This window comes from Exophiala aquamarina (genome assembly GCF_000709125.1).
Source record: "Exophiala aquamarina CBS 119918 chromosome Unknown aczIA-supercont1.2, whole genome shotgun sequence".
Taxonomy (NCBI): domain Eukaryota; kingdom Fungi; phylum Ascomycota; class Eurotiomycetes; order Chaetothyriales; family Herpotrichiellaceae; genus Exophiala; species Exophiala aquamarina.
This window is the reverse complement of record NW_013550586.1, coordinates 4532445-4559232: the sequence shown is the minus strand read 5'-3', so window position 1 is coordinate 4559232 and position 26788 is coordinate 4532445. Positions and strand designations below refer to the sequence as shown.

General features: G+C 50.4%; 11 protein-coding genes across 11 annotated transcripts; 6 read left to right on the top strand and 5 right to left on the bottom strand.

The window, feature by feature from the left end:
- Nucleotides 1–464: 464 nt before the first annotated feature.
- On the bottom strand, nt 465–3353 carry A1O9_03457 (uncharacterized protein; the record flags this gene model as incomplete). Its single annotated transcript, XM_013409021.1, has 4 exons — nt 465–2105; nt 2160–2222; nt 2278–2706; nt 2949–3353. The coding sequence occupies 4 exons, from the start codon at nt 3351–3353 to the stop codon at nt 465–467; spliced, it is 2538 nt and encodes an 845-aa protein (XP_013264475.1).
- A 780-nt stretch (nt 3354–4133) lies between these two features.
- Nucleotides 4134–4919, bottom strand: A1O9_03456 (actin like protein 2/3 complex, subunit 4; the record flags this gene model as incomplete). Its single annotated transcript, XM_013409020.1, has 5 exons — nt 4134–4238; nt 4338–4382; nt 4435–4560; nt 4619–4857; nt 4916–4919. 5 exons carry the CDS (start codon nt 4917–4919, stop codon nt 4134–4136), a joined length of 519 nt encoding a protein of 172 aa, XP_013264474.1.
- A 971-nt stretch (nt 4920–5890) lies between these two features.
- A1O9_03455 (ubiquitin thiolesterase) lies at nt 5891–7689 on the top strand (the record flags this gene model as incomplete). Its single annotated transcript, XM_013409019.1, has 2 exons — nt 5891–5906; nt 5963–7689. The coding sequence occupies 2 exons, from the start codon at nt 5891–5893 to the stop codon at nt 7687–7689; spliced, it is 1743 nt and encodes a 580-aa protein (XP_013264473.1).
- A 466-nt stretch (nt 7690–8155) lies between these two features.
- On the top strand, nt 8156–8437 carry A1O9_03454 (40S ribosomal protein S30; the record flags this gene model as incomplete). Its single annotated transcript, XM_013409018.1, has 2 exons — nt 8156–8215; nt 8327–8437. The coding sequence occupies 2 exons, from the start codon at nt 8156–8158 to the stop codon at nt 8435–8437; spliced, it is 171 nt and encodes a 56-aa protein (XP_013264472.1).
- Nucleotides 8438–11047: 2610 nt separating this feature from the next.
- On the bottom strand, nt 11048–12979 carry A1O9_03453 (uncharacterized protein; the record flags this gene model as incomplete). The annotated part of the gene is made up of 7 exons (XM_013409017.1): nt 11048–11251; nt 11302–11383; nt 11443–11762; nt 11821–12084; nt 12206–12464; nt 12526–12619; nt 12835–12979. 7 exons carry the CDS (start codon nt 12977–12979, stop codon nt 11048–11050), a joined length of 1368 nt encoding a protein of 455 aa, XP_013264471.1.
- A 701-nt stretch (nt 12980–13680) lies between these two features.
- Nucleotides 13681–15146, bottom strand: A1O9_03452 (uncharacterized protein; the record flags this gene model as incomplete). Its single annotated transcript, XM_013409016.1, has 3 exons — nt 13681–14103; nt 14162–14483; nt 14530–15146. The coding sequence occupies 3 exons, from the start codon at nt 15144–15146 to the stop codon at nt 13681–13683; spliced, it is 1362 nt and encodes a 453-aa protein (XP_013264470.1).
- An 840-nt stretch (nt 15147–15986) lies between these two features.
- A1O9_03451 (uncharacterized protein) lies at nt 15987–16948 on the top strand (the record flags this gene model as incomplete). Its single annotated transcript, XM_013409015.1, has 2 exons — nt 15987–16094; nt 16157–16948. The coding sequence occupies 2 exons, from the start codon at nt 15987–15989 to the stop codon at nt 16946–16948; spliced, it is 900 nt and encodes a 299-aa protein (XP_013264469.1).
- Nucleotides 16949–17033: 85 nt separating this feature from the next.
- Nucleotides 17034–17415, top strand: A1O9_03450 (uncharacterized protein; the record flags this gene model as incomplete). Its single annotated transcript, XM_013409014.1, has 2 exons — nt 17034–17133; nt 17174–17415. The coding sequence occupies 2 exons, from the start codon at nt 17034–17036 to the stop codon at nt 17413–17415; spliced, it is 342 nt and encodes a 113-aa protein (XP_013264468.1).
- Nucleotides 17416–17827: 412 nt separating this feature from the next.
- Nucleotides 17828–18750, top strand: A1O9_03449 (uncharacterized protein; the record flags this gene model as incomplete). The annotated part of the gene is made up of 2 exons (XM_013409013.1): nt 17828–18343; nt 18397–18750. Coding segments are annotated over 2 exons (870 nt in total), but the record flags the coding sequence as incomplete, so codon positions are not given.
- Nucleotides 18751–22095: 3345 nt separating this feature from the next.
- Nucleotides 22096–24019, top strand: A1O9_03448 (uncharacterized protein; the record flags this gene model as incomplete). The annotated part of the gene is made up of 3 exons (XM_013409012.1): nt 22096–22305; nt 22359–22653; nt 22719–24019. The coding sequence occupies 3 exons, from the start codon at nt 22096–22098 to the stop codon at nt 24017–24019; spliced, it is 1806 nt and encodes a 601-aa protein (XP_013264466.1).
- A 1370-nt stretch (nt 24020–25389) lies between these two features.
- Nucleotides 25390–25949, bottom strand: A1O9_03447 (uncharacterized protein; the record flags this gene model as incomplete). The annotated part of the gene is made up of 2 exons (XM_013409011.1): nt 25390–25807; nt 25903–25949. The coding sequence occupies 2 exons, from the start codon at nt 25947–25949 to the stop codon at nt 25390–25392; spliced, it is 465 nt and encodes a 154-aa protein (XP_013264465.1).
- Between the last annotated feature and the right edge of the window lie 839 nt (nt 25950–26788).

The following is a 26788-nucleotide window of genomic DNA, read 5'->3' as shown; positions in this document are numbered from 1 at the left end:
ATAGCAACGGTAACTCGTAGAGCTTCAGCTAATGCATTGATTCTGTTCTGCTATCGGAGCAAGTCTACATGCATATTCACTTGAATGCAAGTTGCGGCCTATTTGCCAATTGCTAGGCCATACCGATGCGATGCTGTGAGTCTCCATGTCCCTGTGTTCGATTCGATCCAATTCGATTCGCAATGCCAATCCATTTCCATGCAAGCAAGCGCCAGCCCATTTCCATGCCATGTCAAGCAATTGCTCTCGATGAATCTGTGGCTACTTCAGCTCCCTGGGGACTTTTGACTTTTGTCGTGCTATTTGCACACCGCAGATCGCCATGCTTGACTCCATTTTCTCCAACTTCATCCCCCCCCCAATGAAATAAATCCCAATTCAATCGTTTCATTCGTCACCAACACATCCATTCCTTTGTACTTGGATTGTATTGGGATTGCTCGCTGAGCTGAAGACGTCAATGCTTAAGCCCCTTTGCGAGAGCGAGCACGTAAGAGACCACGAATGGAATCGCGTTCCTCTTCCTCTTGTTCATCAATAATATCCTCCTCAAGGGAGAATCTAGCTTTGTGGACAACGGTACCAGTGCTGCTTGCAGAAGATGAATGGTAGTCGGATCCTAATTCTTCCTCTTCAGCGATGGGATCCTCTTCAGGAGAGAACCTAGTGTGAACAAGGGTACCAGGGCTGCTAGAGGATGATGCGCGGCCAGGAGTGGATCTAGCGGTTTGAACGAAGGTACCAGGGCTGCTCGCAGAAGCTAAGCGGCTAGGAGAGGACCGATTGTTGTGAACGATGGTATCAGTGCTGCTCATAGAACCTGAACGGTGGTCGTCCCCAGGCTTCCGCGAACCATCAATGCTAGGGCGATCGACGTCTTCACTTCTAGATTTTCGTGAGGGAGATCCCGTGGTCCGAAAAGAGGCCACTGAGCGATCGGTCTTGGTCGGACTGACGCTAGTACCAGACATGCGACGAAGGGTGCGGGCCGGAGACAGGTTGGCGGGCATTGTGGTGCTGTCGGGCAGAGGCTTGCTCGGAGGCGTACCTTTCAAAGGCGACCCAGTGGTTTTCGAAATGACTGGGAAATCGTAGTTCGATGAAGCATTGGACGGAAAGCGACGTTGATCGCTGTTGCGGCGCAAGCCTCCCGCTGGAGATACAGCAGCAGATCCATCACTTGCATTGGGAATGCTGCCATTGTACTTATCGCTGATACGTTCAGAGGTTGACACAGTGTCAGAATGCCGGAAATTGATCACCGTACCATCTGGTCTGGTAATGGGAACAGCCTGTTTGGGACGATATAGAGGAGTCCGAGTCCATGGCGTCGTGTCCTGCGATTGAGTAGGTGCGGCAGAGGGCATGTAGGTCTGATGCGGAAGTTCAATGGCAGAGTTGCGGCGAGCAGTACTGATACGGCCATCAGTAGCAACAGCAGGGCCAGGACCATTGATGTCGCCTCGACGACATGAAAGATCAGGAGCTGGAAGGGAGTTTCCATCCTCGAATGGATCTTCGAGAGTGCTTGGTTCTTCACCAAAAAGTCCATATCGGCTTAGGTAGATAGCCCAGCCCTTCTTCAATGCCTGTGCGAGGAATTTTTCTTCCAAAGCTGCAAAAGCTTGTCGAGTGAGTTGCATTCCACTATCGGTGGCGCGAACAACGAAACAGTCCTCAACAAATTCGACACCAAGGTGAGGCTCAATGCCAACGTTTTGAATGCCTCCATAATCGCGAACCAGGGCTTCCATACCGGATTGAATGATGTGGAGCCACATGCCAATATCTTGGTCAGAAAGTTTGGTTGGGTCAGGGCTGAGACATTGAAATGGCCAAGCTCTAGCATAGGCACTCAAAATAACTCCACGACCTGGCCCAGCAGACATGATGACAATGCTGAACTTCTGGCGTTGCGAAAAGGCGGGGCAATTCATACCAGCAAAGACGAATTCCATGAGGAGCTTGGTGTCAAGTCCAACTTCACGACGCTCTTGCTTCAAAGGATCAGCTTTGTCAACAAGTACCTTGAGCTGTCTCATGAAGGACAAATAGATACCGTCTCTTTCTTCCATGGTGTAGAGGTCAGTAGCGTACCATGGGAACTGAGAGCAGTTAGCATGACGCCCGCCACTGAATTTTTTGTTTTCAGTCCATACCTTGTACAAAGTACTGATCATCGATTCGTAAGGGCGCTGCTGACTGCGTTGGGCGAATGGAGACTATAGGGATGAAGTTAGCCTTGTCATAGATGGATTCTCCTGAAAAGGTACTTACGCGGCCTGGGGTCTCTGCGTGGCGTATCAGTCCGTTCAACTCCTCTCTTGTCATGAGGCCGTTGAAACCAGACGAGTATGGATCAGTATTCTCGACCAAGTAAGGAGCACCGTTGTTGTCTTCATCCCAGACGACACTGCGCGCGCGTGGAAACAAGTCTTGGAGAAGCTGGGCTTGGGAGCTGAGTTCAAGATTGACCATCCGTTGTCCGAGTCTATTGAATTTCATGCCACGAAAATTGCGGTCCACAGCATCTGCTGCAATATCCTGGGTCTGAACCTCAATGAATACATCCATGGTTTTACCAGTGGAACGTTCCATTATGATGTGATATGGATAACCATCACGGTGTGGTTGAAGGATGTCTGATGTGGTCACATGCTTGAGCATAAATTGTTGGACTTCAGCCATGGTGATGCCATAGGGGATCTAGAAATGAACGCACAAGGTTAGCGGGGGTCTTCTGATATCAACTGCAGCTGGTGAAGCAGATTTCAGTGCGACGGGGATAAAAACCGGCTCCATTTCATGTGTTTGAGCAATCCTGATTCTATCAACCTCGGACCGTTTCCGTGGTGCCACAAATAGACACCAGGAATCCCGAACTGGGCCGTGAGATGGAGGATGTTCAAGCTTTTCAGAGAGTAAAATCGGTAGGGGAGATAACTTACATTCTTGATTTTGATGACTCCATGATTGGTAGGGCCGACGAAGGTGACCGGATCGATGATGTGAGGTTGCGAACCTGGGCCAAAAGCCGTGGTAGGAGACTCAGTACCAACGCCTGTGGTCATGGTTGCGTTCTGGGAAATTGGAGGGACGCTGGTCAGATAGGCAGTGGAATTCATCGAGGAGAGTGGAACCTGGGGATGAATGGCATTTGGATTGAAGCCAGAAGTAGTGTTGTTTCCTGCCTGCCAGTTGTACTGAGGCATGGAAGCTTGAAGATCGAAGCCACCAGGAAAGAAGGTGAGGTTAGCCATGGCGTTCTCGATTGGGACTTGAACACCAGGTGGAAGAGGATGAGCACCCTGCAAGCGAAACCATCCGAGATCTCTTGAAGGGGCCCATGCCATGATGGGAGTCAAAGGAAGAGAGGAAGGACAGTGTGATTATGAATTAAGAAGGGAGAAGCAAGAGGTGGAGTGGAAAGATATAAAGAGAGAAGGTAAGAAAGATAGAAAAGGGAAGAATAGGAAGAGGGTTAAGATCGGTTGGGCACGGTGGGGAGGGAAGGAGAGAGTTATCTCCAGTAAACGTGAAAGTGAAGAGGAATATCAGGCGGTCCCAGCTTAAGCCATATACCAGTTTCTGATGTACCGCAAAATGTCGCTGACAGTCGAAGGTAGGGGAGTGGCAAGTGGTGGCTTCAGATAAAGGGACGACTGAAAGCTCTCTCATTCGGCAATCTGAATAAGTCTTGATTTGGAGGGCCTTTCTTGCTAGTGACAGATAGAAGAAGGCAAGGCGTCTTTTCCAGTTTCGTGCAATCGGTCTTATTGAGCAGCAGTGATGCTGATGTCTCATCAGTTTCTGGACAAAGTCTTCACCATCCATCACATCTCTAGCGTGAACGAACAGTCAATGCCTGTGAGCACTTTCATCAACGATTCAGGCCCCTACAGCAGACTGCCTTGCTAAAGCTTGAATTCGATCAAATCTTAGTCTGGTGAGGTATCACTGGCGTCCAACAAGAGAGTCTTTCATAGTGACAAATTCGCATGGGAAACAATGGCAGAGATATCTCAGTGCAGGCAGCGGCACTGCCTCTTTTATTAGCACCGCATCTGATTGCAATGCATCTTTATCGACGCTTCGGCTATCGACAACGTCCGGGTCATGATCCAGTGCTATGGTCACGTGAGCTTCGGGGTCAGAGTTCCTTCATCGATGGCAACGACCTCCTTGCCCAGAGAGAGGGAGTCTGTGGCTTTGACCTGCCACAGTTGGTCGCTTGCGTGCTAACTTACGCAATGACTGCTTTTCAATATAGCCGACTCCGACTAGTCGAACTGCACAAGGTAAGTAAGATTGCTCCACGAGGAGCTTGACAAACATACCGGAGTCAAGAAAGATTCAGCCACAAACCGGGCCCTTGCATTCAACTGGGTATACAGTTAGCCGAGATAGAAGACAATAATCCGGCGTGCTACATACAAACAACTTCATTTCGGATATCTCCTTGTCGACTTCTTCCATAAATTGAATGATGAAATCGACTAGCTTGTGCTTGAGCATTTCCTCGGTGTGTGTGTTGGTGATCAGGAAAGAGATATCGTAACCCTGGAGATCATCAGACGAGAATGCTCCACAGCAGAGAGGTGACTGTCTTGAAGCATACCTTGACAGGTTTGCGTCTCAGGATGAAGAAAGACTCCGCTCTTTGGGTTAAGAATCGGGTGAACTTGTGAACCAGGATGTTCTCAATTTCGTCGGCCTGCTTGATCCTTATGCTAACTCTCACGCTGTTCACACTCGGTTCTATTAGGACCTTCTCGTTCTCATTCCGTGCGACCGTGAGCGGGTTGAGTAGAACTTCTGGAGAACTAGCAGCCTCTATCTCGGGGACATTGTGCCGTTCTGAGGCCTGGGAAGCGAAGTTTGACAGAGAGAGAGCAGCAGTCAGTGATGATCGGACGCATTGCAGGTACGGGCGGAGAGATTGTGACTAAAAGGAAACATCAGCACCATATAAGGAATCTGAGAATTGCAGGCTACAGGCAGACCATTTTCAATGCTGTCGATCAGAGCGGGATTGCGAGAATGTTGTGGTTGTTCTACCGACTCATCGAAGCGAGGAGACTTCGTTATGTTGGAAGTATTGAGGAATGGCTGAGCATAAGTCTCTATAATCTATTTGTCGGTGTGGAGCTGAAAGGACAACTATTGCAGTGAGACTGTGTATTGAATGTTGGAGGGGAAGCCACTGTGCCGCCCGCATAAAGCCAGCCAGCATGACATCCTCAGCACCTTCCCTATTCCAGTTTGGTGCACGCGGTCATTCACGTGATTGCTTGGCAATTGTTTGGGAGCCACTGGGAGCACGCAAGGCTGAGGGTTTTAGTCATATTCTTGGGTATTGACACGCGGGAAGATACAGGCAGGACAAATGAGATGAAACTATGACTAGTCTGGCGTTGACTAGGCACGATTGAAACTTGGAATGGCGTATATAACATGCTGGAATATATGCACTGCGATGGACACCAGTGTCCATTTTGCTCACAACTTGCCTGACTTCTACTTCAAAACCAATCCATCATCCTAACCGCAAGGCACACCTCGAACTATTACATATCATTATATGCTACAGTAGCTGGATGAAATGTGCCAAGGCCAGTAAGTAGGGACTTGGGTCACCTTGCATCTAAAACGCAGAAGGATCTAGAAGCATTTGAGTCTGAAGGATCGCAGGCTCAATGCAAGGCAAGGGGCTTGGCACGATTCGTACTTCGGACGTGCCTGGCCGGGTTCCGCCATAATTAGTGCTTCGTGCGAGGAATACCAAAACACATCGCTTTGCCTCCATGCGGTGATTCCAAAGCACTCCCTCAGTCCCGACTCCATCCCATTTCTGTTCAATCCACAACGCTCTCCTGCCTATTCCAAAAGCATGGCGACTATCCCCAGTAAGTCCCAACACTCCAGATTCCTTTGTGGCACCTAATTTCCTAACGATCATTAGTAACTATCAAGCACCAAGGCAAAAAGTACAATGTCGACCTCGACCCTTCTACCAACGGCGAAACTCTCAAGTACCAGCTCTTCTCCTTGACCGGTGTTGAACCTGATCGCCAATCCCTTCTCATCAAGGGTGGAAAACTGAAAGATGACACTGATCTTTCCAAACTTAATGCTAAGCCTGGTCAAATATTCACAATGCTTGGTACTGCATCCGCCGAAGGCAGCGCCTTGCTCGCCCCAAAGGAGAAGCCTAAGTTCTTCGAGGACATGACCGAAGCCGAAGCCGCTGCCCAAGAAGGTGCAACACCTGCTGGTCTCCAGAATCTGGGCAATACTTGTTACTTGAACTCCGCTCTACAAGTCTTGCGGAGCATCCCCGAAATGCAGGATTCCTTGAAGCTGTACAAGCCTGACCCTACGGCACGGAGCAGCCTTCAAGATCTCAGTCGCTTTGGTCTGGATGGCTTGAGCGGCGCGACCGACTTAACTGCTCAACTTCGGGATCTGTACAAGAGAATGTCTGAAACGCAAGAAGGATTTCCTCCACACATGTTCTTGAATGCCCTTCGATCTGCCTACCCCCAGTTCGCTCAAAAGGCCAAAAATGGTCACGGCTACGCACAACAAGATGCCGAGGAAGCTTGGTCGCAAATTCTTCATCTCTTGCGCCAGAATCTCAAAATTACCGAAGGTGAAGCCGATAGCCAGGGGAAAGTGGCCTTCATCGATCGTTATCTCGCAGGTTCTGTCCATTCAACCCTGACCCCTCCAGCTGAAGCTGGTGAAAATGAGCCTGTCGTTGAGACAGATGACTCATTTCTCAAACTTGACTGCCACATCAACATCACCATAAATCATCTCCGAGACGGCATCCTGGCTGGTTTGACCGAGGAAATCGAGAAGCACTCTCCCACACTGGGTCGTGACGCGATTTATACCAAGACATCGAAAATCACAAGGCTCCCACAGTACCTTACCGTTCATTTTGTGAGATTCAACTGGAAGAAAGACATCAATAAGAAAGCCAAGATCATGCGTAAAGTCACCTTCCCAGAAGAGCTCGATATCGTTGAGTTCTGTACGGATGAGCTGAAAAGTCGACTTATTCCCGTGCGTGATAAAATCCGAAACATTCGAAAAGATGAGCAAGACGTCGAGCGTGCGAGGAAGCGACAAAAGCTGGCTCATAAGCAGGAAGCAGACCGTAAGCATGACGAAGCCATGAAGGTGGAAGCAGCCCCAATCGCAAAGTTAAGAGAGCAAACGGAGAAAAAGGAGTCCAAAGACAAAGTCCCTGAAGGTGGCGACCTCGATGTTTACAAGACAGATGTTGAGTACGAAGCAGAACGTGCTCAGTCAATCAAGCAGGCCAAAAAAGAGTTGTTCTCTGTGATTGATCCCGAGCTTGCAGCTGATGAAGGTGCAAACAAATCGGGTCTTTACGAATTACGAGGAGTGATTACCCATCAAGGGGCAAGCGCAGACAGCGGGCATTACACTAGCTTTGTCAAGAAGTCAGGCAAGGTGGTTGACGATCCCAAAGCGCCTGGTGGCAAGCGTACAGAAGAGGATGGCAAATGGTGGTGGTTCAACGATGACAAGGTTAGCGAGGTGGAGCCTGAAAGAATCATCACCCTTGCTGGTGGTGGTGAAAGTGCTTCGGCCCTTATTCTTCTCTACAAAGCCATTGATCTACCAACCAAAGATGAGGTTGAGGAAGAAAAGTAGATAGTCAGCTGTGATTTGGAGCGAACATTCTGCAATGGTTGAAGCGTCTACGGCATGCATAGCGGAAACCGGGCCTTGGTAGACAAGACAACCTCTAGACTAGTAAACAGAGCCTCATGGACATGGTCTCGCCTATGAAGTTGAATCATTGGAAGTTATCTGGTGAGTTACCAGACATCATCATAGGGATTTGGAGGCGAGGCAAATGCAGGCACGAACATCCGATTTTTGGCGCGACCCAATCAAGGTGCAGCTGTAATTCGCTTGTTGGCAAACTTGGGTGTGGATTTTACGGAGATAACAACGCGCGATCACATGACCGACATGCCCGCTCTTGGCACCCACCAACTCTGACTCTTGCAAGTTTCTCCCAGACCTCGCCTCGCCGACACCAGACTACAACCACCACTATCGACTCCATTCTACCACGATCAATCTCATCATCTGCTAAACCCATATCGCAATCATGGGTAAAGTTCACGGCTCCCTCGCCCGTGCTGGCAAAGTCAAGTCTCAGACCCCCAAGGTGAGCACCCGAACTCATTGCGCAGGCACCCGCAGTCTCGCACCTCCTCCCGAATTGAATTCATCGATCATCGTGGAAAGATGGGAACAAAGGCTTACAAACGGATCACAGGTCGAACCCCAGGAGAAGAAGAAGAGCCCCAAGGGCCGTGCGAAGAAGAGAATAACTTACACTCGACGATTCGTCAACGTCACATTGACCGGTGGCAAGAGAAAGGTATGAATTACCACAACCATCATCGACCGTGACCAGGCACTTATAATTCTATCCAGATGAACCCCAACCCGACTTCATAAGACCCAGATTTCCTTGCATGGTGTGTTTTGGAAGGATCGAATTGCTATGTACAGCGAAATGGAATCCATGTGGGAGGAGGATGGACGATGCTTCCACCAGTCATGGAAATGATGATCAATGCTGAATTTTTCATCACGTTTTCTCAAAATGCTCGGCATATGGTGATTCAGGGTTAGATTCCCCAGAGCGATGCAGCCAAGATGCATATGGCTTGAAGACGGGACCTGCATAATGAATCGGCAAAAATTTGAGGCGTTGCTGGCTGTCACGTCGATAAAACAATACCAAACAACAGATGTGTTCCGTTTTTTTGTTCCTTATCTGTCTTGTGTCCTTCCGCTGCAGTTTCCATCTCCGCGATGGTCGGAGAGTGCCTGCCGCCTGCACCCCCGAGGTATATGATTCACTGCGCTGAAGTTGGGGAAACAGGTTAATGCCCAAGGTCAAGCACGTTTGCTACCTAGGCGGACATGGGTTGGAAGAATAACGAATTCTAGATGATGATGTCTTCCACCTAGTGAGCAAACAGTTTTACAAATTCTAGAATGTTCAAAGAGATACCTTATTAACGGCCTAGTAGCTACTCGTTCCAACAAGGATAGCCTATATTTAGGCTCCTGTTCATGCTGTGGATCGTGGGCAGGCGTCCTACTCACTCCAGACGAGGTCGAACACCGCTACAAACCCCGATTTTTGTCGACAGGACCAACCCGCCACCGGGTGGGTATTCCTTTAATGTGCACCCTGATATCCCCTAATTGAATAGCTCTAGTTCTATCTCTCACAACTAACGCGATCTTCCACATTTCACGCCTCAAGTGCTAAGCAAGCAGCCGCCCGTCGCAGTCGACTGCCTCGTGCGATACCCCTTTCGTCGGCACGTGACTACAGCCTCGTCTCCATCGTTTATCTGTCTTACCCACCTTCCCACACGTCCTGACCACAGTTGACGGCCCAAAGGCGGTCAGAACGCATAGAAATGGCAGACATACGAGGGTTGGCCCTGGATGCAGGCATTGGCGCCATTTGGGGCTTCCTCGCCTCATCGGCGCAGTATGACCTTTCCCTTCAAATGCTGCGAGACGCCTATATTGCCGGTATCCGGGCCTACGTGGGCTCCTTTTGCAACGATAGTGAGGCACAGGATGTTTCTAGGATTGATTTCGATACCCATACACGCCAGCTTATAGACCAATTTGCCATGTCTCGAGAACTTCGCTTTCAAGTTAAAGCTGAATCTGCCCTCGAGGCGTCTCTCTGCGGATACGGCACTCTACGACGAGCTCTGGAATCGCCTTGTGGTCGATGGCAATGCTGTAATGACACATGTGGATATTTCAGACCTGCAGACAGCATCCTCGATCCCAGAAACACGCATGGCTCTCCTGAAGTACCGCGACGAATACCTTCAGCCTCGCTATCCCACATTTGAGACACAAGACATGGCTCACATGAGAGACAAGGACTACTTCAATTTCTCTGCCGACATGATCCAGAAATGCGATGAGTGTATTCGAGGATGGGCGCAACGATTGGCCGACAACCACGAAAACCTGTGGGGAGACGAGGCGATCGAGCACGGACGAAGCCCGAACGAGATCTACAAGTATCTACAGCTGGACAATGGTTTTGGAGAGGACGAGCAAGCCAGAGACGACAATGCCAACATTAACGACGACGAGAGAGCCCACGAGGATACGGGCACAGTTCAAGGAACAGCAGGCAGTACTGCCACTGGAGCCACAGCAACCCAAAGCTCACAGACCACCACGAAGCGCGGTCGCAGACCACCATAAATCTTAGCGCACCCCCATACAACGAGTGGTGGCAGAAGAGCCCCGTCGCGGTGCCAGAGGCAGATTCTACTGCCTGTCGTGTGGGCCCGATGGCAGTCAAGGACTTTCGGGAAAACGCCAGCTCGGCCGTCATTTTGAGGGTGTACATGGCATTGCCAGACCGGATGAGACAGTTTAGATCTCGATGGGTTTCCCACTCTAGGTATGGTATGAGTTGTTGTTGGGAGATTTGGGCAAGCCGCGAGCATTTGATCCGAGCTGAGAAGATGCACTGATACGAGGCTTTCCCTCGCATTTAATGGAGCCCGGAATGCTTTAGCATTGGACCGAGTGGGCCAGCATGGATAGGAGTGTCTGCCGACTAGCCGAGCCATAATGGGAATGCTGGGAAGGAATGCTTTCGTTAGCGAACCACATAGCCTGCCGTCAGATAAGACGGCTGACTCTTGAACTCCGTAGAAACGATGGAATCACCAATTCTGCGTTTCGGAATGCACGAATGAGCACATTGTGCAGTCTCAGACTCTTTTCAATTGTAAACTTCTGACAGAGGTTGGGTTACACCTATACAAGATTTATCTGCTCAACAAATAACCAGAAAGGCTCTTGTCCAAGGGTGCCTATTGGATCACATCTATGCTGTGGAAAATGATCTCAGATCGATGCTCGCTTTAACTCAGCATCTCAGCCTCTGGCGAGCCTGTATCAGAAAGATATATCCCGCATCAAGCTCGATGTATCAGAGAACATATCGGAAGTTCAAATTTTCCTTGTCCGTCTCATTCGTCAAGGCGAGGTCATCTGGTGATTCGATCCTTGGAATGCCATTATTTGCGGATTGAAGACGATCGCGCCGCTGGTTCTCACGAGAAAGCAACACACGAAGTGTGGCTACCATTAGCGAAGAACAGGCGAAACAAACTGTGGTTGCTAAAAAGCCACTCTGTGACCGCATCAGCTCTTGGACACCGCCCGGTTATAGGCTCCACTTACACGATAATGAGGGGCCTCAGATGGGAAGAATAAGAACGGCCCGATGATGTTCCCGGTAGAATATGCAATAAACATCATGGCACTGGCAGGTTCTAGTTAGTATTTACTATCAACTGAATTGGAAGGAGAGTCACCACTTACGATGCCACAGCTTTCTTCGTAAATCCGGCCACGTTAGAGCTGATCATTGACAAGCTCAACGGGATGCCCGCCACGTATCCAATAAAGATGAAAATGCCAAACAGATTACTTCCTAGGTTGGGCCCATAGCGTACAAGAATGCTGCCGACTAGACTGACTAGGCACAGTGACCCGGCGACGATGCAGCGGCAATTTTTGAACTTGCTGCAGAGAAACGTGGCGCCCAGGGCGAAGATACCGTGAACAGCGCCAAGGGGGATTTGCAATAGATACACATGCAACCTATCGTAACCCATCCCAGCGAACACAAGACTGCTAAACTAAGAAACAAACTGTCAGTACCGAGGCAGATACTCAAGGGTTGGTTTCTTATCATACAGTGGTAAATGCACCGTTAGGGATGGAAGTCGCCAGCATAAAGATCACCAATAGCCAAACTTTGATATCGGTCATGGCCTCCCAAACCTGCTTCCACTTAAATTGATTATCTTTCATTCCAGTTTGGTTGCTTCGAATTCGGTCGACAGCCCTAACTCGCTCGTTCTCAGTGAGGAATCGAGCGGTGGTTGGCGTGTCAGGCAGCAGCCATAGAAGAACTGCGGCCCAAGCCAAAGTCATGACACCAAATATTATAAAGAGCCACTGATGAAGATGAGTCAGCAAATATTCAAAACGATGCGATAGAACGATAAGCTGAAATGCAATGCAAACCGCATAACGGGCTGACTCTTCTATTCCTGCTTCACGGGCTTGTACCACTTACCCTCCATGGGCCCAAACTGTGCTTGATGTGGGCGATCGCGTATGCAAGCAGGCTGCCGAACATAACGGCCAAGCTGTTGCCACAGAACCACAATCCATGCCTGAATGGCTGCTCACTTCGCTTGTACCACATTCCCGTCATCAGTGAGAAACCGGGAGAAATTGAGGCTTCAGCTGCGCCAAGGAAGGCTCGGACAACGACCAACCCGACAAAATTGGAAGTCGCAGCATGGCAGGAAAGACAGACCGCCCACACGATGCTTCATTTGGTATGTCAGCTAGGATAATGATGAGAGAACTGTCCCTAGAGCAATTGCATACCATGTAGCACTGAGGTATTTTCCCAAAGGCAGACGGACCATAAGGAATGAAGCTGGGTAGCTGAAGAGCAGATAACCAAAGTAGAAAACGCTACCTGACCAGGAGTATTGTGTTCCATGAAGACCCTCGATTCACTCAGTCAATTAATTCTCAAATGAATGGGCGAAGAGCCGCCAGAGGTTAGCTCACAAGATCTTGAATCAGTCCCATCACGGATGCAAAGTTCAGCGTTTGCTTGTCAAGAAATTGGAGTAGATAGGATATCGTCAAAAGAGGCATGATCCTGCAAGGACAACATCAGCAACAAACCCCGGTAATGTGCCCAGCAGAGAACTAACCAGCGATCGATCTTCCTCAGCAGTTGCTTCTCCTCAATCGAGTGCTGGCCACCATCGACTACAGCGAACGAGTCTTGTTCATGAAGACTGGAAATGTCTCCGATGTCTTTATCCATGGTGATGCTCCGAGTTATCACTTTCTCGGGACTTGCCATTCTTGGGATGAGAGCTACGCTTGCGTAAGAACTCAGGGCTGCTTGATTATGATATACGTGTTTGACAATAATGTTGAAAGAAGGGTTGGTGAAGATGCTTTATAGCTAGCGATGAGATCTAGGGATGTCCGTGTCTTTGGTTTACTTCATAGGGCCAGGTGCATGGCGTTGCGAGGAATCGCTATCATTTGATCTTATCATTCCGCACAAATCCGTCAACGGGAGATAATGTCGGGAATTCTTAAATCAGCGATGGCAGTGAACAATTCCGGGGTAGAACTTTATCTTTTTATTCTCTGTGGATGTTCAGCGCCAGCGATCTCGAGTATCTCGCACTGTAGAGGGCAGGGTATTCGTAAGAGCCGAGCGCTTCTGATTGGCTCTGTCGGCAAAAGTGGGGACTCGTCGATGTCTCCCGATATCCTTTTACGAACCCCGTGGGGTTTGCTGAGATACCATGACAACCTGATGTTTTAGCGGGCTATCATTCTCAACGAATGCATCCAGGTAGCCGAGGGCCCAAGGGGCATGTGTGCAAACATCACTGCAGATAGTGCGCGTGTAGTCCAGATCTCAAACCCCTTGATAGGTTGTCGGCGTCTTTTGCGGAGGAACATGGCAGCCAGGTAGCTTAGACATCTCCGCACATATTTATTTTGTTGCTATGCTGATAGTTGTAGATAGTTGTCTTGACCATATTCGAGGAACATTGTCTCTAGCGCACAACTCCCATCGAGCAAAGCAGGCGGGAGTCCAAGATTGGAGAACAGTACACCCGCTTTTCGGACCTGGGTCTTGATCCAGTCTTTATGGATCGGATCGCGCACCTTCATCAAAGCCACAGTGAGAGGCCAAGCATAGCGGTATATCTGTTGTGGAAGTTCATGAGTGGACTTGTAAGCGATGGCTAAGAGTTCAGACAGTGTCCCTTGAAGCCATTGCGGGTATGGATCTTCACCGTCGATGCAGGTGTATAGTACCCTAACGGCGTAGTAATCCAGACATGCATGATACACAGTCCATATGACGCGTCGGCCATTCGAATTCTTGGCCATTTTCGCTAATGCGAGTAGATCGCAGAACTGCTGTTAAAGAGGTTAATATCGTCTGAGCGGTGCAATGACTCAGTAGAAGGCCACTTACCTCGCCGGTCTCTTCGATCCTCTTCCAGAGTCTTGCCTTACTTTCCTCAACCAGGCTGCCCTGAGCTGCTGCTACACCCAGTTTCCAGACGCTCAATTTTAATTTTTGGCAGACAGTTAGGAACGACAATCCGCGGTAGTTCTCTACGTCATCCAATAACTCTTCCACAGGGTATTCAGAACCCCAAATCTTAGGCAGACATCGTCGCGCCTGTTCGAAGACTTGATCGTAAGCTATCGGCGATTTTGCTGGAGCTGATAACAGGTCAAGTGAGAGATGACCACCGTTCATATTACCCAATGCGAGTATGACATCGTGATATCTTTTAAATAGTCAGTCTTTACCTCGAGTCATCAGGTCATACGTACGCAATGAATAGCAAGAGCTGCTGTGCAACAGGGGGAAGATTGTCTCGCTCATCAGCTACGCTCCTATCAATGTATTGCTGAAGGAAGGAGCGAATGCCGTTGAGGTGCACATGCGAGGCACTGACAAGTTCTGGATCGTAGAGTCCCACAAGAAGGATCAAAAACCAGATTGAAAAAAGCGCTTCAATGTCTTGGGGTTGCGGTTGAGCGCCCGACACACGATCCAAAATCAAAGAAAGGTCCTGAAGTGCCAAGTGAAGGTAGTTCGTCGCAGCTTCTTTCAATTTCCGTGTCCTAGCAAGACTTCCAAGGGTTGGAGTTGCGTCCTGGAATTTCAATATCTCTAGAAACCGCAGTTCCATGGAGGCAACGGCTATGAAGCTCCTCATAACGCCAGCTTCCTTGGATGCTATTCTTGAGTGTACATAAGAAAGCATGCTCCACCTCCAGGGCTTGCCCATACGAAGAACCATAAGAGATTCGGGTACATATCTGAAGGACTGCATGTCTTGTGCGGACAAAACAATGGAGTTTGCTAGGGGAATGTGAGTTGTCGAGAGGCTTGGTCGCAATGAGTCTTGCCTTCCTCCGCGGTAGGCCTCCAGAGCCTGATGCATGTTTTGGGAGGTCGACAATTGTACGACCTCCTTTTGGGTCTCATCGGCTGCATCTGCGGGTTGTTGCAGGCACTCAGCCTGAGGTTTTGGAACAGCACTTGCCAGTGTTACAGTTCTTGAAGATGTCGGTGCCGAAATGAATTTGCGAGCTGGAGTTGAGGCTGCGCGGACTCTCTGAACAGGTTGGCCCCAGTCGCATCGAAGCCTGGCCTGTGCACATCGTGAACAGAGTGGCTGCTCCTCGTCGCACTTCACTTTGCGTGTGCGGCAGGTGGTACAGCCTTGTGATAGCGTTAGCCGAGATGAAGATCAGGCCCAGGGAGCTTGCATATGTACCATGTCTAGAACGAGGCCCATGCCGACCAAACTGGGGTTTCACTACCATCCTCACATCTTGAAGCGGTAGAACTATCTTTGATTCGGCATCTCGGATACTGTCCTCGGATGCCTGAAGCACACTTCAAGAGAGTAACGTTGAGGTTGTCTTCCAAGCGGGGTCGAAGGAGGACGAGATAAGCTCTGCTGAAGCGCGGAAGCTTACCGTTTGTCCCGTATGCAGACCGACGATCAGCTCGGCAAGAATCACTGTTGCTTCGATATTCTAATTGGTTGACTCGGCAAAGTGATTTCTCCCCTATACTAAATGAAGATGCACTGAAGATATCCAGATTGAGCTTTCCAGGGCCCGAGGAAGGATATATTTTCGGCAATGGATGTCGTGCTGAAGGCCAACGATGGACCGGCGGTCACTTGAACTGGTTCCCATACTTCAAATAATACAACGCCCGGGGCACGTAAGCGTCTTTGAACGCTATCGCCAGAGTAATTCGGGTATTCAGCATGTCTCCTGGCCGACTATTCAAAGCCTTGACTCCAGAGAAGCTTTCAAAACAGGTAGCGCTCTCAATAGAGAACCATGAGAATGAGTTGGCCGCTATCAATAAACATGTAAGTCAAGCTGAACCATCATACGGCAAGATTAATTTCTCGCATCCTGACCGTGACTTTAGATTCACGATAACCCAGAGATACGATTCCAAGAGGTCCAAGCCCACAATTGCATTTGTGACCTGCTAGAAGGATTAGGATACTCGGTGACAAGACATGCTTATGGGATCGACACATCATTTGAAGTCGAATACGGCAAAGACGGACGGATTGTTGTATTTAATGCTGAATACGACGCACTACCAGGCATAGGCCATGCATGTGGCCACAATCTAATTGCCACAAGCTCGATTGCATCGTTCATTGCAACCGCCGAGGCTATTCGTGACAACGGGATTAGTGGACGAGTGAGACTATTGGGGACTCCAGCAGAGGAATCTGGAGGAGGAAAAATAAAACTGATCAAGTCAGGTGCTTACCGAGGAGTCGACGCGTGCATCATGTCCCATCCAGGGCCAGCCTCTTCAACACACTACGACGGGACCAAGATTTCTGACGGAATAGCAGCAACCAGATCGCTCGCCCGGAAAAAAGTGAATGTCACATTCAAGGGGAAGAACGCTCATGCCGGGCTCAATCCTTGGGATGGGGCCAACGCGCTTGACGCCGTGGTGGCCTCCTATGTCAACATTTCTTTGTTGAGGCAGCAGCTCCAGCCAACAGCACGTATTCATGGCGTTGTTCGCAACGGTGGCATGGAGCCCAATCTCATTCCCGACGAAGCTAGCCTCGAGTATTTCATCCGGGATGCAAGCGCTGCCGGTGTGACCAATATAGCGAAAAATGTCGACGCTTGTTTCTGTGCCGGCGCGCAAGCAACAGGCTGCCGTCTGGAATGCACCTGGGACGAGTAAGTTGCACCACTACCTTTATTACTCACAGAAGGCTTGGAATTGACATTGGGACAGGGAGTGCGACTACAAAGATCTGAGACCAAACATGACCATCGCCCGCCGTTTCACGCAAAACATGTCGGCAATTGGTAGAACTTTCTTGGCAGACGGTCGCGACCTACCGATCGGGGCATCTACAGACATGGGTATGCCCAGCTTGCCCGCATTGTGGATAGAAGCTTACAGACATTGCAGGCAATGTCTGCTATGAAGTCCCGAGTTTCCATGGTTTCTTCAGTGTGGGTCCAGAGATCCCGGGGGCCAGTCCGCATAATCCAGAATTTGCGATAGCGGCTGGAACGAGGTCTGCTTACTTATTAGCCATGGACAGTGCAAAGGGGATGGCGATGACGGCGTATGATATTCTGTCGGATGATGAGGTTGCAGCTGAGGCGTGGGAGGAGTTCAGGAATGAGTTCCGGCAATGAACTGCATGAGGTTGACTGCAGACTAATTCAGCAGCCCACGTAGAGCAAGCTGCGAGCTTCTGGTCCACGGCGGCTGTTGCTTCCTTGATCGCTATGTGTGATTTGCTTCACTATGTCAATATGCATATGTCCTCGGTTCTGACAATTGCGGGAGAGCGTTTCCTTAGAATCCGCCGCGCCGTAGCAGAGTTGATTCACCGTAGAGTATGTTCATGAAGCGCTGCTCTTGTTGTGCACTTTTTCTTGCTGCGCCAAACTTATCAAATTGAGAAGTTGCTAATACACATCCCTACTCTCTTCTGTTGAGACCTCGCGGTGACGCGCACCCCTTGGCAGTAGTTAGTTGATGCTGCTATTTCGAGCGGCATTACGCCGCAAGGCGAGATGGGTTGCTCCTCAAATAACAAGGCTTCGGCGAGGGCAGCACGACGGCCACGGTCCCCATAAGGAATACTTCCAAACCCCGGGGAGGACACCACTTCCTGATACCTCGCCCTACACTCCTCCGCAGACGACTCCTGCAATCCAGGGCCGCTCAGGCCCATCGCCCATTATTCGGGCTGCGCGATCCCTGTTCTGGGCCTCGCTCTTCTCGACCCTCGGTCTTGTTGCGGGAACAGCCTTAATTACTTGGGAATACTTGCAACCGCCTTTCGAACCAGGATCGCCGGAGGATCAAGAGTTATTCGAGGAGATTGTAGATACATTGGATAGCCATCCACTCGTTGAGTCACTCAGAGAAGAGAAATGGATCGAGGATCCTAACTACAATGATCACCTGGTTCGTACAGGCAAAGGTCTTCACCTTGTCTCGGAAAAGCTTGCGGGGACTCAAGGTATCACCATGAGAGCTTTCCGACATCCTTCGCAAGAATACACAATGATGGTGTTCTTCCTCGGGTTTGGCATAGAAGGCTGGCCGGACGTGGTAGGAGCAGACTTGTCACAGCGGATGATGTTCGGGACTGATTGTGCATATAGATCCATGGTGGCATCATCACAACCTTGCTTCAAGAAGGTATAGATCAACACATCCAGAACTTTTACTCCAAGGATGGAAAGCTACAAGGACAGGTGATCAGCATTGACTTCAGGAAGCCGGTCCGACCGGGAGATATCTATGCGATTCTCATACCTCCCGGCGTATCTGATAGCCCGAATCCTCCGCAGCAGAAACGCGTCCAGCTGGTTTCAATCCTGATGCACATAGAAGGAGCTCCCCGAGTTCAGACAATCTATGATGCTGTATCCCAGAAACAAGAACATACAATCCAGGTACCATCTTCCAAAGGCGATGATATCCAACACGCGATTGCCACCGTACAGTTAAGACTTGGCAATTCTGAAAACATTGATCAAGATGCATCGGACGATAGCGGAGATGATGATCGGCCTTGAAGCAGCAAATGATGCATTGGTCTTACCTCATCTCGCCTCTGAGCGAGAGCCCTACGTTATTGAGCAGCGCAACGTCTGGTTCCAAGTTCCATGGCGACAATTCCCTGGACTTTCGGCTTGAGACATCCGCAACGTTGCCAGGGATGTTGGCCGCTTAAACGCGGTGACAGGGAGCCGCACCCTGGTGCAGGATGTTCGAACCTTGGTCGAGTCACCAATGATTTAATGTGTTCGACGAAGGGTCCCGACCGATGGTCATTTCGGAATCTCGCCTTTCATTTATGCATATCTTTATAATCATTTCCCACGACTAGGGACGAGCATGAACTCGATTCGCGGTGCTGGTAGAGTAGAAACGGCCAGAACGAGTCAAGATCCATTCCTTACTGGCGGGCCGCAATTCGGGCTGGGTATCGAAATTGCGGGGAATGATGGCACGAGAAACAGTGCAAGGGAGCCCACCACCTACCTTGAAAGCTAGCGCTGACATCGCTGGGTGTAAGTGCTATGCGCAAGGGCACGAGTCAACATGGTTGACGGTTTGGGTACTGGGCTCTCACCTGGGCCAGGCTGTGGGGTCTCCATAAATCAAGCATCCCATGGAAATGCATCTCGAGATATTTGAATTTGCGGGGTTGGCATGGTGGTGGCGTGGGTTAGCCGGTTTTGGTTTTTGCATCAAAGTCACTAACTACCTGGTCAGGTTTCGGTAAGTTACCGGGTAAAGGACTTGGGATGGTCAAGGCTGCATGAAAAGTACCGAGGAACCCATACACTCAGTGCCAGATGTGGATGGTCTGAGATTCAGTGGAACGGACACGTTGACTCGATTCCGACCCTAAAGGGAAGACCGGACCAGACTCCTCATCTGGCCAGATCCCGGGCCTTGCAAAGTTTTTGCGCGGACACTAGATTCATTAGCAGGCCATCAATCAAATCGTAATGTTTTCAACTAAGTGAGCACCGAGACACGCGCTGCGAACAAGCGCAGCGGTCTGAGTGTGAGTAAGGATGTGAGCAGTGAGCACTCGGTTGAAAGAGAGCAAACCACTGTGCTCGGATTTCGGCGGACCCGAGAAATGCAACGAGAGCCATGTGTTTTCGTTTGACCAGCCGGAAGCATGGGACGCGGCTCTTTGCATACAAGGAGACCAGGGAGCCCGGGAGGAGAAAATCGACAGCAATCATTGGCGGCTGGCTTCCTTGGAGAAACAGAATGCAGCAAGGCGTCTATATCGAAGTTTGACAACACGGGGTGGCTTGGTGAAATGGAGCGAGGAAGGCTGCCTCGTCTGACCGAGTGATAGACCTGACCGCAGGCATTTCTACAGAGTTCAGTAGCGAACCTTTAGGGAGAGCTGCTCGGTATCTTACGAATAGGTACATGGATTGACAGCCGAAGGCTGAACAGTGCCCTCGGCCTTCCTAGGGGGTTCAAAGGTGCTTCGGGGGGCTTGACTTCTCCAGCTTTGGCTGGCCGGATTGCGGAGAGTGATCTGCTTTTCTGCTCCAGGATTTTCATGTCGCTAGCCTGGGCCAAGCAAAGCCTAAGCACGGCACCCCCAGTAGCCTAGAGAGCCTAGAGCCCCTAGAGGGCCTAGAGAGTCTTTGGTCCCACTGATAAGCAGCTTCATCAATGGGCGTATTTCCGTCGAGAGACACCACTGACCACACGTAGTCACCGACTCACCGCACACCTCTCTCGGTGCCTCGAAAACACGGAGCAGGATTCTGGGCTCTAAGCGCGCACTGACGAGTCATCAAAGTCCTGAGGAGATTACCGATCGTCATTCAGGTTCGTTGGAGGTGAAAATGGTGGGCGTGGGCGGGTTGGGCGTGGTGCATTGACGGTTACCAGAGTTGGTCACTGGTATATCTCTGCTCCGGGATGACACCCTGACCCACCGAGACCACCAAGATCAACTATAGCGGCAGCCAGCTAGTGGCGCCGGCCTTAGTTAGGGTGTTCCCCCCTCCTCTTTTCTTACTCGTGGGCTGTAGCTGGGCGGTGACCAGGTGTCCCTTAACCTCGCTTAGCCCTTGTGCTTTGGGTAGCTTAGGGTTGCTTGGAGCCCTCGGCCCCAGGTCCTTCAGGGTCCCCTCCTGAAATCCGGGGCATTGGGGCTATTAATCAGATTGAAAGAATGGAATTATATTCGGTCCAGCAGTAGTCATACATACCTGGTTCACGTTTACATCGTCTATTTCCTGATGCCGAATGGAGTAGAAATCCCACGGCTGTTGTAGTCAGCGCGATTATGTCAGCGCCCGACCTCGAATAGTGGTGACAACGCCTCCAAAGGAATCGTGAATAAGCGAGGTATTAGCCATTGGCAACGAGAAGAGAGGCGTCGGCCCGCTGAGAGGGGAAGATCCCACCGTCCACCTTTCGTCACCTTCTGTTGTCGAGGCGAAACATGATGGGGCTGGCAGATGGGTATCCCACATACGGCAATACCAAGCAGGAAGGTACACGGGCACGGAGGACTTTCCATGGCCTCTGGACTCGTCACGTCCAAGTCAGCACCTCCTGGGCGCGCGGTCAAGCACCCAGCATTCACGCTTGTGAGAGTCGCGCTTTCCAATTCGCTGGCTGGGAGATCTTGGAAGGAACAGGAACATGGCCGGGGCCCCAGTCGATACATTGTTTGCTCTTTCCTCTTTCCTCTTGGGTTCCCTGCCCACATGGTCGCCACCTGCTGCGGCTTCTCCATCCCCTTGAGTCTGTGAGCCTGTGAGTCTGTGACATTGCAATCCATCCGTCCCATCTTTCTCTCCATACCCGGCGATCCACATCCCCAGACAACTCCGTGGTCTGCTCTTCTTCGCCTCCACTTGAACGCTTGAGACTTCAGACTAGCCATGCTTGTCTTTGGCCCTAGTGTTCTGTAGGTGCTCCACTAAACCTCGATGGTCGCTGATACACCCCCCTCCCCTCCCCATGACCAAACAAGTCCATAGTTTCCATATCTCTGGTCGCAATACTTCTCCAGACCCGCCGTGTGTTGAATACTGAGATAGCCTGGCCTATCCCTACTCGTGAATCTTGGTGACCAAGGTTTTCACGCCTTTTCTGAACCGAATCGAACATCCTGATCCTTTGCTGCTTTGCCTACATCAATCTCCAACTTCCCATCCCATCCTCTTCCTCCACTCGGTTCTCTTTCTCCCACTTCTCTTTTCTCTCTCATCCATTCCCCCTACTCTTCTTCCAACTCATCTTGAACTTGTTGACTCGTGCCCTCGACTGCATTCAGGGTTCTTTTGACCTTTCCGCCCATCATGGCAACTACTGAGCCGACCACCGCCGCTCAGCCAACGACAAATAGCTCCAGCGAGAGTATGCAATCTCCCGCGAGCTTGAACAAAGACGCCTCGGATCATGTCGAGCAGGTCCACACCAACGAAAGGGTGCCTGGCCATCCTGGCTACTATGAGAAGGATGGTCTGCGGACATATGGCGATGATGAAGACCACGACCATGAGCCTCCTGTGAGCCAAACCTATCTCCATTTTGCAGAAGACGCCGTACTGACATGTTCAAGATGACCGGCAAGAGAGTTCTGGCACTTGTAGCACAAGCCTTCCTCTGGACTGGTTCCCAAATTCCAGTATACATCCTCGGTGGCGTCCCACCATATATTTATGCAGATATTGGTGGAGTTGATCGCTGGATTTGGTTCGTTCTGGCCTATTTATTGGCCCTTGCTGCTATCTGCCCCTTCGTTGGCTCAATCTCCGATCTCATCGGGAGACGCTGGGTCGCCTTAGGTGGCTCTGCTCTGCTTGTCATTGCCATGATCATTTGCGGCGTTGCCAAAAACATGAATGTCTTCATCGGTGAGATTCCTCCGTGACTGCCACACAGGCCCCCCCCGGAGAACACTCTGACATTGTTGATATAGTCGGCATGACCTTTTCTGGGGTTGGTGCCGGAATTTGTGAACTTACTTCTTTGGCTGTTACTGCCGAGCTCGCCCCTACTCGCTCAAGAGGAAAGTACGTCGCCGTCTTGGTGTTCACCATTGTGCCATTCTGTCCATCCGTCCTATGGGCTCAATTGATTGCCAGCCACGCCGGATGGCGCTATTGCACTCTCCTCTGCGGCATCTGGGCAGCTATTGGTTTCTTCGGCACCTTGTTTTTCTACTTCCCACCACCTAGACCAAATTCCCGGGGCTTGTCCAGGAGAGAAATCATCAGAGAAGTTGATTTTGTCGGCGGTGGACTTTCCATCACAGGCATGATCGTCTTCCTGGCTGGTCTGCAATGGGGCGGATACCAATATCCTTGGAGTTCGGCTCATGTTCTGGCTCCTCTTATCCTTGGCGGCTTCCTACTCTTCATTGCATTCCCAATTTGGGAGATCAAGTTTGCTAAATTCCCCATGTTCCCATCAAGGATGAAGAAGGAGGCTAGAACCCTCTCCCTGACTCTGATCATCACGGCAATCTCCGGTGCCAACTTCTTTTCTGTCATCATGTTCTGGCCGACTCAAGCCTTCAATGTCTATGGCCATGATCCCGTCGGTGTCGGAATCCGAGGTATCCCGATTGGCTTCAGCATTTTGGCCGGTGCCTGTATCGTCCTATGGCTCCTCTCGGTCTTCCGAGGACACAACCGAGAGCTATTGGTTGTTTCGTCCATCCTCATGACGGCTGGCTGCGGCGCTATCTCCATTGCAACCCGCGATAACCTCAATCAGCTCTGGGGACTTTTGGTCCTTGCTGGCCTTGGAATTGGCGGCATCGTCGTTCCTGCGTCGATCATCACTACCATCATTTGTCCTGATGACATTATCGCAACCATCACCGCTCTCACTCTCTCAATCCGTGTCATTGGCGGATGCATCGGCTATACCGTCTACTATAATGTCTTTGTCAACAAATTCGTTCCTAATGCCACCAAATACATTGGTGGCACCATGGCCTTGGAGTTGAACATCACCAACGTCACATATATCACTCACGCTATTGAGTATACAGCTGCAAGCTTGCTTCCAGCACTCAAGACCATCCCCGGTATTGGCGACAATGAGACTGCATACCAAATGGTTGTGGTTGCTGGCCAGACTGCCTATGCTGAGAGTTATCAATACGTATACCTCACCAGCATTGCATTTGGATCCATCAGTATCATTGCTGCCTGCTTCCTTGGAAACATCGACAAGTATATGGATGAACACGTGGCTGTGGTCATGAAATAGGCATTTCATTTTTGTGAACAAGTATGGTCGAACGGGTGGTTGGCATTGCTGTTGAACAACTACGTCCCCACTTCCGAGGAATGAGCTTGCCTCACCAGATCCCTCGTTCGGGCAGATCCGGTGCTGAAGAACTGCTCTAATGAGGCGATGCATCGGAAGTTGGTTGTGGTACATACTTCGAAAACTTCCTGTCAAATGCATATATGTTGTGCAGCATCTTTTGAAACTTTCCCTGCTCCCAGTCCAGTCCCACACGGTACTTTATGCCTTGGTTTTCTCTCTTGCGGATTTGCCTCTGCGGCAAAATGTGTTCATGTATCACTCCGTCCAGCTAAGAAATGACTCTGCCGGTCTGTATCGATGATAAGGCTCGTGAATCCTAGGAGGAAAGCGCCGGTCATCCTTCGAGCCCTTGGATTCAATGAAGTCGTTGCCATGACGCCACCATGGAAATTGCTAGCCGTCATTTGCGAGCAGCAACGGGCCTTCGAGCCAACACAGTACATGTGAGCAATGAGTTAAAGTTGAAACAAGAAGCCACCCAGATCCACACCTGAGGTGCAGACAGCCAGAACTATATATAGTAGTCTCCCAAAGGGAGAGGGGCCGTTCACGGGAAAAGACTGGAGCCTTTTCATGTCATTGTGCGTATCACGTTATTGGCCAGTGAACACAGAATGCGTACTCTCCGTATCCAGACTGCCCAATTGTCACAATTGTGCACAGATGCTAGTAGCTGAAGACGATACACGAGTACGATAATATAGGTATATATACGATGGGTGACGCCCCACAATAGCAGGTCGCTACTCGTCATTGGCTGTATCCTGTCCCGTATTTGTGCCTCGGCTACATAATGGTCGAGACTCTCGTTATGTTTTTGTTTCTCTAATTAAGCATCAAAAGCCCGTCAGGATTAGAGACGTGGGTCCAGATCGAAAATCAAAACCCACCGAGTTGAGAAGGCCGGAGGGTTCGACATTGCCAACAACACATTACGGGCGTATTCCATGGTTGAGACAATCCGATTCGACCTTTTCTATCCCTGGCAATGGCCTTGCCCGCAGTCAGAAGAGACTGTGGGTCGAGCTGCGCGACGAGTCTCTTTGTCTAACAATTCTCACCTCACCTAGTCCTCACCACGGCTGGGGGTCGCTTGGGCCCGGACGAACTATTCAGCCGAGAAGAATCCTATTCCCACCAGTGAGGCTGGCTTTGCACCACGACAGGTTCCAAGGAGCTGTCTATGGCTTAAGCTTTAACTTGAAGCGCCTCTTCCCCGTGAGGGGGATGCTGAAGAATAGTAATCATGGCACTGCTAGGTATTGAGTTGTCAGTCTACTTGAATGAAGATTCCTGGTAACGGAGTTCTACAGCTCCATTTTACCAAGCCCGCTCAATTCCATCTCTGTGGGGGGTTCGCCGGCTCCGTCTTCCATGGCCCCATTACACCGGGCCGCCTTTGCATTCGCGTCAGCGTCAGCGTCAGGGAACCAGAGCCTTGCATTTCCATACGAAATGCACAATTCCTCTCCGCTTTTGATGTCTCGGAGCGCACTGTACACGATCACGCCAGTTTGGGTGTTTCGCTTCCACCCAATGTTCTGCTGGAGTGTCGAGTGGTTGAACATGCTGCCGAGCCCGAGAGCAATCGCTTGAGTCGTGGTGCGGCCGGTTGGTGATGGCCAGTAGCTGTTGGGGTAGCTTGTCAATGACACGCATTGGAAGAGCAGATTTTCGTACAAGGAGAAAACAGCTTGACGTGGTTTGTACTTGCCGAGTAACTTACTATGTATAATGCTGAAGAACAGTATGTTGGGTATGGCTTTCAACCTCATCTTCAGTGAAGATTAACACCGGGCTGACTTCCACGATAGTCCCACTAGGGATATTCTGGGTTGCGAAGACTCCTCTCCCTATAACATACCATCACAGGAGGTGTTAGTCAAACGGAGAGAAAGATTGTCTATGAGTGCAGGAGACGGGGTGGTTTGGTCGGGGTTTCACGCAGACAGGTGTACTGATGGCCTCATGCTTGGAGGCTTCAATACGATTGGCAAGGACAGCATTTCCCCTCCGTCTGATTGGGTGGGTTGAAAGACCATTTGTCCTAAGTTCCTGCTCCATCTCCATCGAGTTGACTTACCTTTGGGGGTATCCGTGACAAGCACCAGTCCAGCGGCCCTCGTCAAGGCTTGGTCTGCCTTGAGGACTGCCGCACCATCTGGCATCTGGGCCGAGGCACAAAATCTCCGGGGCCGCTAGTAGCAGCCCCTGTGTTCAATATGGTGTGATGCAGAAGGTGTGTAGCTCAATCCAATTATCGTATAGTAAAAGTAATACTTGCAGCATCACAATTGTGCAACCTGTGTAAGGATGATGCGTGATTGGGAAGCCTTGGGCTCCTGGATCACAAAAATTTTGTGTGCTGGGGTTGGCGGTGGAGAGAGTGACGTCATAATTGGCCAGCGCCCACCACCGTCGTGCCTGCATGTTTTACATAGTTGCCTATCTCCTTTCCTTGGTTTTGCTCAGTTCATCTCATCGTCAATCCCATTAGAATTACCTCAAGCACAATGGCTTGGACTTCTAATCATCCGGAACATTCATCAAACCGATCCCGGTGAGAGACCCTGCATGTTTCCCCACGGAGGTCATGTTTTCGACATGACTAGATGGCCAGATTCGTACATGCGGCATTTTTAACCTCATCCCCGTGAGAGGCCGCTCTCACTGTATACGGTGTTCGCGCTTCCGCTAACATCCGCC